Source organism: Phalacrocorax aristotelis, chromosome 7 (genome assembly GCF_949628215.1).
Source record: "Phalacrocorax aristotelis chromosome 7, bGulAri2.1, whole genome shotgun sequence".
NCBI lineage: Eukaryota > Metazoa > Chordata > Aves > Suliformes > Phalacrocoracidae > Phalacrocorax > Phalacrocorax aristotelis.
The window spans coordinates 38,497,727-38,510,337 of NC_134282.1; the positions used below are offsets into that span (position 1 = coordinate 38,497,727).

The 12,611-nt window shown below is 36.5% G+C and overlaps 1 protein-coding gene across 12 annotated transcripts in view; it reads left to right on the forward strand.

Annotated features, from left to right (window-relative positions):
- LRRC49 (leucine rich repeat containing 49) overlaps window positions 1-12,611 on the forward strand; it is a 58,336-nt gene that overhangs the window by 26,060 nt on the left and 19,665 nt on the right. For 11 of the 12 annotated variants that reach the window (XM_075100183.1, XM_075100186.1, XM_075100184.1 and 8 more), the window contains 2 exons: window positions 1,780-1,927; window positions 9,796-9,879. In XM_075100183.1, coding sequence (XP_074956284.1) covers window positions 1,780-1,927; window positions 9,796-9,879 — 232 coding nt within the window. The remainder of the gene's footprint in view (window positions 1-1,779; window positions 1,928-9,795; window positions 9,880-12,611) is intronic. The other variant, XM_075100193.1, reaches the window with a different exon arrangement.

Sequence of the window (12,611 nt, forward strand, 5' to 3'; positions counted from 1 at the left end):
ACACAAGCTGTTTTATGGAAAGGAAGCCAGATCACAAAAAGAAGCAGAAAACAGTAATGTAACTTGTCATCTTAACCACATGTGCAAAACACCCAATTCTTCAGATACACCAAGCACCTTCGCTGCCTTCATTGGAATCTGTACATAGTTCATTTTCCATCAGTTCTTACGTTGTTTTAGTACACTAAGCAGAAAGGTATCTTCCACTTCACACTGTCATTTTTCTGCTGTATCTATTGGGTATATCGTGTAGAAGTTGCTTGCATGCTGTACTAATTGCCTTGGGTGGTTTAATATTTGTATTGGGTGATTTCATTTCTTTACTCCTGCTAGTTTATGTTGGTGTCTGGGCCTTTCGTCTGTTGGGTGAGACTGATATTTGGTGATGCTGTCTTTGTTTTATCTGTGTTTTTTTGTTGTTGCTGAAGTTGTTTTGTGTAATACCTAGAATCTTTCAGGGATATCTGATTTTAAAATCTGACATTCCGGTAGATCTGAAGCCCTTTGCAGCTGAATGTTAGTCCTCAGCAGATTATTGTATGCTTTTTTTGAAAGTTGTGTGATATCGATGATAAAGGCAGTTGCCACTTTAGTTGATGACAGTCTTCAATATGAACATCTGTACCACGTATGATTTCTGATCCCTAAGTTCCGGGCATACTTAAGGTTGGTATCCTCCCAGGTATGAGTGGAGGAAGACTTTTCCTGCCACCAAGAGTGAGAAGAACTATAACCAGTTGATGTAATCAGTAAGATTGTCAGAATATTAAAAAAAGGCAATAATTCCACATTTTCCATTTCAGAAATGTTCCCATTTTATTAAATTATTTGTTTATCTAGTAAAGTGTTCCTCTGTTTATTTTTTGTGATCATCATTGATTCTTTTGTAATTTTCAGATTTTAACTTCATTCTCAAAAGTACCAAGTCAAATTTTTTCAGACTTTCCACTCGAACTTAACTCCGTAACACAAACTCTACTTTTGAAGGCCAAAGTGTATAAGGATGGGTGCACGAATGTACAATAATACACTGTAATCAATTTCTTAAAAGGTGTTGTGGAGTCATATTTACTTCTATAACTGTTCAGTTTCTTCTGAAATCAAGTTAAATAGTTCCCTTGTTTAAAAATAGTATTTATCTGAGTCAGCTGCTTTATTTTCGCATTCCATCTTCAGTGAAAGGAACATGATACAGGCTGTACAGCTCTAAATTCTTTTTACACAGGGGAGTTATTTTTGTCAGGAAAGCAAATCAGATGATGTTTAAAAGGCCAACTTGTTCGTGTTTGTAGACCAATCTTGGAACAATAGACAGATCTGTTTTGAAGATATGATGCTTTTGAAATTGTTTTCTTCCTATAGTTAATGAAGTCGCAAACACCCAGGATCATTCTGTGGTATTTGTGGTTGCTTTTTCTTGTATTTTCCATGGTTTTCATGTTAGCTTTGATGGCAAATACACCTTGTATTATTTTTTGGAATATGAGTTTGTGTATCCTATTTTAGTTTTTTTTTTTTTAGGTGAAACTGTAGTCCCATAGGTAACAAGTTCTCCTTATTCTGCATCTCTTTTTACCTGCATGTGAAGAGATAAAAAGTTTAACAGGAGCAGCTGTTGGTATTTCAAAATACTTACTTGATTTATCATATACAGTATTGATGGGTGGGGTTTTTTCAGTACAAGAAAATACTTGTGTTCTATCCTTAAGAAATAAAATCTTCCATCTCAAAATTATTCCTACTCTATGACATTAAAACTTTAAACTTTTTTGGTTACAGTTTTGAGGATATTCTGTGCCTTGCTGATTCCTCATCTTTGTCAGATATCACCCTTGATGGCAATCCAATAGCTCAGGAGACATGGTACAAACACACTGTTCTCCATCATATGATGCAGCTCCGACAGCTAGATATGAAGAGAATCACAGTAAGAAATTTCTGTTTTCATCAAACTTAGTAGATCCTTATATTCAAAAGTAAAATGTAGGGTTTTCTGTGTATATGTGTATATTAAAAATACCACCATTTTTTCTTAATTTAGTGTAGAATGGTGTTACAGGCACTGCAATATTTAAAACTTGAACCTTTTATCTTTTGTTCAGTATTATGTAAGGGTGTGGGTATTTTACTTCATCCTAACATGTTTATTTTTAAATGCCTCAACTCTTCATTAGTGTGATCAAATTCTTATATGATATGAGAGAATCTGCAAAGCTTTTGGTTAGAACTTAACACAGTCTTTACTGGTTTGCTGTATAGCTGAAAAGGAACAGCCTATTTCTCCCAAAGGAGTAGTGTGTTGACCCTAAAATTGGTGTTATTGATATCTTCTTCTTTCATTTAAAAATGGTGTTGGTTTCTTTAGTCCGCCTCCCTAGGGAAACCTGGTGATCACACCATTTCTCTGTGTCTGCCTGTATTTCTCCTCCTCTCCCCATTCATTTCTGTTTCTGCTGCTCAAGTTCAAGTAGCCCTGATAAGGAAGAGAGGACTTGCAGACAACTAAGTCTCCTACAGACTTTGAAAATACACTGTAAGGTAGAGGATGAAGGGCAATCACTTGGGGGCCTTACCATTAAGTCAATTATTTTATCTCTTTATATAGGAATAGCCATGCTAGTTCTTCTGTGTCTACTCAGAAGTGATGTGTAAGCATGACCTTCTTAAAGATAAATGCATCCAACAGCAAGATAACAAATATAATATGCTTTACAAGCATATTGTGATGTTATCTTTTTGACCAGATTCTGATTTATATAGCTTATTTTAAATACTCATTTGCTTTGTATAAATGCTGTACGCCATTATAAACTGCACCTGTTGTTTTACCATCTGTCCTGTTGTCTGTAGCCAATCTGCCATGAGTATTAAATAGAGCCAGTTATGATGTAAAATATAACGTGTGTGTGGAAAACATCAATTCTAAAAATAAAGTACTTTGGGACATGAGAGTTTTGTTTCCAGCATTGAAAATACTGAATACTGTTTGTTTGCAGGTATTCTATGGGTTGTTTTTTATTTCGTGAATTTATACTGACTTGAGTACTTGTAATTGCTTTGAAAAAGATAGTTCTCTCAGTATTACTTCAGAAACTTGAGTCACATAAAGAAAATGTCTCTCCCTCCCTGTATGCTTCACACCCGTTCTTGGGAAGAGACTGATCCTGATAGAGTTCTTAGTGATGGGAAAAACTGTAGAAAGCTCAAACTCCTTTTTAGACTCTGTAGGATCTGTATCGGGGAAAAGCTGTTAGAAATGCACAGCCATGGGAAAAACTTAATCTGGGTTTGCACCTTGTTAAACATCAGAGAATCAACCACAAGACGAAAAGCTGTAGAAAACCAAGCTTCACCAGTTGTGCTGCTAATAAATCTACTTGTAAAAAGAATGTGTTTTGCATTCTTATTTGCCTTCTGGTTTTTAAGCCTTGCACTTTTTAAAACATTTTCTCCTTGTGGAGAGTGCTGTATTTTTTCTCCAATAAAAACTGTGTCACCCAGATAATCATATGACTTAAGAAACTGCAATTTAAGAAAAATAACAAGTAGCCTGAGATTTATGATAAAGTTAGAGAGCTGGCAATGCCAAATTGAGTTATTCTGCCTAGTAATGCAACATGCTGTTGCCATCGGCTATAAGGGTAAATGTAATTTGGTGGGGGAATGGAAGTACAGTATTGGTTATGTGCTTTTTCTCACTTGATTGGTATATGTAAACTCTGCATTTATAGGATCTTCATGAGTCTGAAGAGCATCTAGACCATTTTGAATTGCTTTGTATTTTAAAGAACTGAGAGCTGGACTGGGATGTTGGTTCTTTCTGACTAGGAATTCCTCACTAACTTATTCAGAAGCTATTCTGCTTGAGAACTGAGTTTTACACAATTGTTAATTCTGCTTTTATTTTACTTGCTGGCTTCACTGGGACATGAAAATTATTTCAAGAAAGAATAAAACCTGAAGGATATTTTCAAAAGTTTTTAAGAGGCTTTGAAGCTTTATTCATATTTGTTTTCAAGAAGACATATGCTCTTTGGTGCCAGGCCTTTTCTATAGGATTATCTGGAAAAGGGGAACCTCAGAGCAAAAGTCTGGTGGTAACTGCCTCTGCCTTAGGGAACTATTCAGAAATAGAGTTTTTATTTTCATGGCAGCTCTATGCTTGGAATAAAACTTTTTTGCTTTGCAATTTTTCTAATATTTCTGAAGTTGGGGCATATTTGCTTTTGTTCAAGGGATTGCATCATATTACAACAACTTTTAAACCCTGACATGTGAGGAAGTTGCTGTTTTCTTAGGCCATCTCATTCCTAAGCCATTTTTGAATGTGAGATATAAGCTTTTAAACCACTGAGGCATGGACCCAGTGGTGGTGAAATCAGTGGAGGTTAGTCACCTGAGTTTTGCTGTGAGACTATGAACACTTATTCATTGTCCACCCTAGATGATGATTTTCAGCTGAAAAAAATGCCACTTTGTATTGTGTATCTAAAACAACTCAGTGGAAATCTACTTTTTCAAACTTTGATGGATTCATCTAGAGGCTTGAAGTGGGCAGGAGGCTGAGTAACAGTGGGTGGATGGATTACTGTGTCACCTGTGTTAACCACCAGTAACTGTAACACCTTTACCTCACAACTAAGGTGAACTAATGTGACTTGATTTATGGCTCAATGAAATAGGCTTATGTTGAAATTGAAGTGTGTTACAGTCAAAGCAGGCTCAGGTAGTCATTTATGTTGTTTAGTTAACATATATAATGGTTATTTTTCTGGGCATTGAAGCTTTTTGAATGTGTTTTGTAGTCTGAACTTTTGAAAAAGTGGACCTATCCAGTGGTGCTTACAGTTTAGCTGTGACCTATATATATATTTTTTCTGGTCTTTCATAACAATAAGCAGATATTGCATGTCTGCAGACAATAAAAATCTTAAAATATGAATTAAATGTGTACATATTCCTTACTAAGAAATTATTTCACCAGGAACACTTGCTATCCATCACTTTTAATATACTTTCTCAACAGAATTTGCTACGTACATATATATTTATATATGTGTGTATATATAATATGTAGTGTATATATTTTTTTTTAAATGTCTGTGGTTCCCAAATTGAAAGACAAGCTGCATATTTTTAACAGTAAAACTTTGCTTCTTTTCATTGAGGTTTTATAGATTTTGGATGCTTAAAGTAGGAGCTGCGTTTGGTTTTGATTACTCGTTTAGACACTTCTCTGCTGATCAGGGAGTAGGTTCTACTACTTTATCTAGAATAGAATTTGTTATTGATTCCATCACCATGACATGTTCTGGGATTTTTTGGAGAAGTATCCCTAATTTTTTTCTTTCCACTTGAAAATAAGAGACTTCAGGAATTCTAGAGTCATTCTTGTGGATTGTAATCATCTCTCTTAAATTAGGTATTGCAAAAACATACTAAATTAATACTAAAAGTGAAAAATGGAGATATATTGCGCCTCTTTGCGCCCCCCCCGCCTCTTTGCGCCCCCCCCGCCTCTTTGCGCCCCCCCCGCCTCTTTGCGCCCCCCCCGCCTCTTTGCGCCCCCCCCGCCTCTTTGCCCCCCCCGCCTCTTTGCCCCCCCCGCCTCTTTGCGCCCCCCCCCGCCTCTTTGCCCCCCCCGCCTCTTTGCCCCCCCCGCCTCTTTGCGCCCCCCCCCGCCTCTTTGCCCCCCCCCCCCCCCCGCCTCTATGGTATGCATAGTAAAAACGAGTCTACCTTCTGCAAGTATAAATGAGCTGAACTGGGTATTTTGTGCACTGTGTTGAGTCTCTTTATGCCTTGAATGCTTAAATGTGTATGCCAGGCCGCTCTTCATATTCTCCTTCTCTTTTTTCATTATCTAAAGTAGTTATATCAATTATACTATAGCTGTTTCTAATTTACAGTGAAATTATCTGAACAATTTTAAGGTAGATGTACTATGGAAGTGAAATGCTGCCTGCCTTGTGTGCTAACTTAGCATCTTTTTCTCCTGTGAGTTAAATAGTATCATCGTTGAAAAAGGACTCGTTTGAATAATAGTAAAGCAGTGGTGAGGAAGAATACATGCATTCCACTGTGGTCTCTTTAGGATCCTTCTCGGGTCTTGCTGGACCTCTCTTTGAGAGGCTGATGATAAAATGATAGGTGTGGCCAAAATCTGTGGTGTTACAGTTGCGTTAGTGCTCATGTAGCAGCAGGGGGAGCTATCAGCATGCCAAAGCTACAGATACAGCTCTGTTGCCGCTCTAACGGAAAAGCTTTATAAGGGCGGTAATAGCTTAACAGCGGTAAACTTGCAGCCTCGAAATGTCATTGCAGGAAGTGAGACTTCTGCTGGTTTAGGAAGTATATTCTGCCCTCTTTTTCTTTCTCTTTTTTTTTTTGGGGGGCGGGGGGGAGCAGGGGTGAGGGTGTCTGAATATGACTTCTTAGCCATTTAGTAAGTTTTTAGATGGGAAGTGGAAAACAAATAAATGGAGGAGATCTCAATATACAAGAGGACATCCTAGTCCTTTTGTAATCATCTGGCACTCCACCCTACTGGAAAAGCATGTCCTTTGTTCCGCAGGGATTGGTTTAAAGACAAAACGTAGTTATGGACAATAGCTGCAGAATAGTGAGTGGGGAAAAAAAGAAGTGTGGTAGGAAGAATTTCAAAAAAGCTGGAGTTAAAAGAGGAGAAAGGGTGACAGTAAAAATGAGTTGTGGCAAGGTTATTAAAGGCTTTGTTTTATGACTTTGTGGGTTTTCTAGGGTTATTTTTGTGGGGTTTTAGGGGGATGTTGTGTTTTGCAACACTGATTGCATGTGTTATGTAAGTTCAATCAAGAAATGCATATGATTTGATTTCCATAAAGAGCAGATTTGGCCCTTGATCTTTTTCTGTGTCATTCTGCCTTTAAGAATAGTGAATAAAACTAGGATATATTTTCTTTCTAGGCTGAGCTAATTTGTTTTGTAAAAGAAATACAATTTTTAAAATGTCTGTAATTAGGATAAACTCTTGATCAAGGAAAGTCTTGATCAGTTAATAAAAGACTCTTGTTAGAATATGATTTGCATTAGTTCATTATTTGTATCAAGACTCTGTTGGCAGAGAAAGTACTGGACTGACTTGAATGAGGGCAGTAGATCCTTATGTATGGAAGACAGTGTCATTAAGTATGCATTTGGGCTGGATTAAGGGAAGGCTTTGAGATGGACGATAGAGTAAGAAGGCAGATTTGTGGAAGCCAAGAGAAAACTGAATTAGGGAACTTTGTGGATTTTGCTTTAAAGCTTGAGGGGAAGGAAAAAAAAAACCCCAAAACAAAACCTCAAGTTGTTTTGAAAGGAATAAAATTAATGAAGGCTAATTTGCTATAGATTAATGTCACTTTGTTCTCTAGCTTTCACCTTCCCCAGTGCGAAACACAACAATACCTCAGTTACTCTGGAGCTGACTCTGTGTTGACTGGCTAGCTGTTTCTTGCCAAATAGAATGGATAATTTCTGCTTCCTCTCCCTTGGTGGGAAAACTAGTTTACATTTCTTTCTACATACCAATTTTATATAATCAAACTTCTAGGGGAAAAAAAACCTGCCTTAATTTGAGACTACTAAACATACTTTAAGTTATTTAATATGTTCAATGTGTTGAAAAGTCGTTAGAGAAGATTAGGACACTGAAATTGTAAAAATCTTGTTTCTTTAAGAAGCTAAGTTAAAAAGCATAAATGTAAAGTCAAATTAAGAGATTTAATTATAAAATAATAAAACCCAAAACAACTCTAACCCACTTTCTATAGAAGGCTGTCACTAATGTAGTTTGCTAGTGTTTATATGTTATCTTAAGACTTCAGGGTTTTTTAAGTAAACACAAACTTAGTACACTGTAACATGTAATTGGGATAAATGGCCGCCATGACAATCATGTTTGTAGTTCTTAATATTTGGAATTGTATCTTGAGGAACAGTACCTTTTTATTGTGCATTATTAATTATACATTCATATTTGTGGCATATTATCTTCATGGGGTTTACTTAATGATTTTCACAGCCTCATCCTGAACCCTCCCATTCAGGTATTGGGTTTCATTGTGTGGTATTTTGTTGTATTGGGATCTAGAAGGCCTTCTGTTTGTGTGTGGTTTTATGTATTTATGGATGATCCTCAACATGAACTAATGACCTCTTGAGGTCCCTTCTAACCAAGATTATTCTATAATTCTGTGACACCAGCACCTTGATAATAACCTGTTTAGGAAGAACTGAAAAGACCAGCTCAGTAACAGAGGAGGCTTCCAACAAAGCTTCCCTGAAAGCACCTTCAGGGCTTTTAAGGGTGAAAAAAAAAAAAAAAATTCTTTCCAATCGGTGTTCCAGGGAAACTCTTCCATACAGTTGAGTTAGAGAAGCTTACCCTATCCAAAGCCTCATGCCTTAACCTGCATTAAGGTATTCCCCTTGTTTAATATATCCATGTTAGGTCAAAGTGATGGTGGAACAATTTGAAAATTTGTTGTTTCATCACCTTCCAGATTGATGTCAAAATCCATGGTATGTCAATGGGTTTCATGGGGGCTGTACACAGATAAGAATAAGTTTGCTACGTGAACCTAACTTGTTATGCTTTGGAAATTATTTTCTTTAAAATGTAATAGCGATGCCTAGTGTGAAGTTCCTGTTTTAGTTCATCATCCAGTAAGCATTCAGCCGTATGCTTAGGGGTTCTTACAATGCTCTAAACATAGAAGGTTCTATTTATATATAAACTTTGAGATATTGATAGGTCTTAATGGTTGATGATGTTTTCTGTTCATTTTTATTTGTTAATTTTCCTAACACATAACTTTCTGGAAAATGAATGTGAAAAGGTTAGGACAGGAGCTTACTATTTTGAGGGAAATCCAAACACTTTCTGTATGTTCTGGAAAGATACTTTAATAGAAACACCCAAATGGCAAGTAAAGTAAATAAAAATAAATTCAAGTATGCTTTCCAAATATTTGTGTTGGAAGGGCACTCTACACTTTTTACTTCATAGTGAACATTTCTTTTGTTACTTGGAAAATATATGTTCTAAAAATACTGTGCTGTGAGAATGTTTAGAATTCTGTAAACAGGGAGTATTCAACCTAATATGGGTGTGTTGCGGCATTAAATTGCTGTACCATGAAAATTAAATATCTTCACCTACATGACTTCCATTATTTAGGAATCAATGGCTTTCTTCTTGAAAGTTCCTCTTGAATAGGTAATAATATGGATGAGAAATAATGTACTGTAGCTAACTCTGAAAATATTCTTTTCTTTTCTTACTTTCTGTTGCTGATTGAGAAAAGTATGCCGCTGGAAAAAGTTTAGTATGATGAAAACCAATCTTAGATTTGAACGTAAATAGAGTTCAGCTCATACGCTCTTTTCTTACAAAAAAGCCTACTAATTGCAAAAACTACTACAAAGATATAAAGATATCATGCACTGTTATGTTTAAAAATGGTTTTTTTCACTGTCATACTCACCAGATGCTTTGTAGTTTTTTCAAAGACCTTTACAAATAAGTTTTAAATAGCTTTACCGTCAGCATTTACATCTGAGTAGATATCTGTTTCTTCTGTATTTATTGATTTATTTATAATTACCAATTTAATTGGTTTTGAAAATGTTTAGCAACATTAATGTTAAAAATCCTAAAATTGTATTAAACTTAAAAATTACACAAACAAAAAGGTATTTATAATTTGTCGGTAATACTTTTCAGAACCTGTTAATTCCTCACTTTATGAAGTTGTTTTTGTTTCCATCCAGGAAGAAGAAAGACGTATGGCATCTGTTGCAGCAAGGAAAGAGGAAGAAAAGAAGCGTGAAAGCCATAAACAGACCTTGCTTAAGGTATTTTCTATGGCTGTTCTAAGCCTACCGTAAACCAGTTTACAGCAATAATCTATATCCTAATGTTTTTTTTTCTGTAGTTCTTATATATCCCAGTATGCCTCTGTCTCTTTAAACCTTTCTTACAACTTAAACAGTGCATTCCACAACTGAAACTCTTCAGTCAACTATGCAAGTTATACTTTAGCAAAAAAACCCAGTTTGAATATATGTGTGATACATGTAAAAAGATGGCAAACTTCATTTTCACAAATCCAGAGATAAAGTAAGTCCAGAGTAAAGGACTTGTCAGTGATTTCAAATTCCTTGAACTTGGTCTCCCCCATTTCAGGTGAGTGCTCTAACTGCTGCCATGCAGGGTGTTCTGAAGTAGTTTTTCCTTCATACTTCCCTGTTGAAGTTGTTCCTTTTTGTAGAAAGAGTTAAGCAGTCATCAGAGCAGCTAGACTCTAGCTGTCATCTTTTTCAGAAGAGCACTTATCTACCACACCACCTGGCCTGGTTCGTGTTTCCATACATGAGAATATGGAATAGCTCTAACAGGGGAGACTGAGGTGCACTCCAGAATACTCTTACGGGGCTGGTGACTCAATGATCTGTGTTCCTAATAGGAGACCAAAGTTCAAGGATCTAAGAGTATCTGCATTTCCGTTGTCATGTGAATATTGCCTTTTCTTTCCAAATCACTTCTCTTTGGAGAAAAAAAGGTGCCTAAAACTTTTTGTATTCCAGTAATGGTTATTTAAAACGCTCTTTGAATTTGGCAGTCAAATAAACAAAAAATTTGCATGTGTCCATTGTTAAGTTACTTAGGTAAAATCATATTTCACGAAGGGGATTAGAGTGAAAGTATTTGCAGAAGGCTCTAAGAAGTGTAGCAAATATATATATAATGCTGAAAATAAAAAGACACAAACAGAATGTTAACAGTATATTAAAAGACATTTTAAGTATATTAAAAAAACCCAAATACATGAATGGGAAAAGAATTCCATATCTAGTGCTTAAGAATATATTTTGATTGCCTGTATATTTGTATCCATGTATATTTTGATTTTCTGTCTAAAAAATATATATCTATAACAAAAAAAGTCTTAGTTGTTTGGGGTTTTTTGTTGTTCTGTTGTTGTTTGGGTTTTTTGGGTATTTTTGTTGTTTGGTTTTTTGTTTGTGGGTTTGTGGTGTTTTGTTTGGTTTGTTTTTTGTTTTTTTTTTTTTTAAGCAGTGTTGTGGTTTGTAGGTTTTTTTGTTCTTTTTTGGGTTTTGGTTTTTTGTTTTTCTCCCTGTAAGTTACTGATCTATTTCAAGTCTCTTCAGGTTTGAAGTTTTTTTGCTGCCAGTTCTTAGTAAGATAAAGCAATGGGAAATCGGTAAATAATATTCACACACAGTGTTATTTTATGCTGTTGAAAAGCAAACTGACTCTGGACTGGAAAAAAAAGTAGGTGTTTATTGAAAATGTTGAAGTGTTGAAGTTCATGTTCTTAACTGTTGATGTAATTAACTGTTGATCATAAAATCAGAGAACAATTTAGATTGGAAGGGACCTTTAGAGGTGACATCTTCAACTAGATCAGGTAGCTCAGAGCCCTGTCCAACCTGACCTTGAATATTTCCAGGTATGGGGCCTTCACAACCTCCCTGGGCAACCTGTTCCAGTGTTTTACCACCCTCACTGTAAAAAACATTTTCCTTATATGCAGTCTAAATCTACCCTCCTTTAGTTTAAAACCATTAACCCTTGTCCTGTCTCAACAGGCCTTGCTAAGGAGGTTGCCCCCATCCTTCCTGTAGTCCCCCTTTCAGTACTGGAAGGCCACAATAAGGTCTCCCTGGAGCCTTCTCTTCTCCAGGCTTAACAACCCCAACTCTCTGTCTGTCCTTGCAGGAGAGGTGCTTCAGTCCTCAGATCATTTCTGTGGCCTTCCACGGGACCCTCTCCAACAGTTCAGTGCTCTTCTTGTGCTGAGGGCTCCAGAGCTGGACACAGTACTCCAGGTGGGGTCTCACCAGAGTGCAGTAGACAGAATCACCTTCCTCATCCTGCTGGCCACACTACTTTTGATGCGACCCAGGATACAGTTGGCCTTCTGTGCTGCAAGTGCACATTGTTGGCTCATGTCCAGCTTTTAATTCACCGGCACCCCCAAAGTCCTTCTCTGCAGTGCTGCTCTCAGTCCCTTCATCCTCCAGCCTGTATTGATTCTGGGGGTTGCCCCAACCCAGGTGCAGGGCCTTGCACTTGGCCTTCTTGAACATCATGAGGTTCTTACAGGCCCACCTCTCTAGCTTGTTTAGGTATCTTTGGATGATTGATGTAATGTTTCCCTGTAGTAGATGGATTGTTTGTCTTGATGGCCTAGATTTCTCAGTGTATTTTGCTAGTGGAAACTTCCTTTAGAAGAAAAAAACAATTTTTAATGTATAATGCCATTGTTACTCAGATTTCAACATTAAAGTGTAGATTTCGTAATTTGAAGTATCTTTCTTATCTTCAAATAGTTAAGTGGCATAAGAGCCAAATACCAATATATTTTGCATAATTCAGTGATTTTTGCATACCTTTCCTTTTGTAAATATGTTCTTCTGTGTTATGATTCTGATTTCTTTTTTCCTGTTCCACACCTTTGAATTGAAAGGAGTAAATCTGCTCGTAGGTACAACGTCCAGCAAAAAATGGTCTGAACTATAGGATTTTTGTCGTAGTTAAATCTGAAGAAAATATTTAGAGA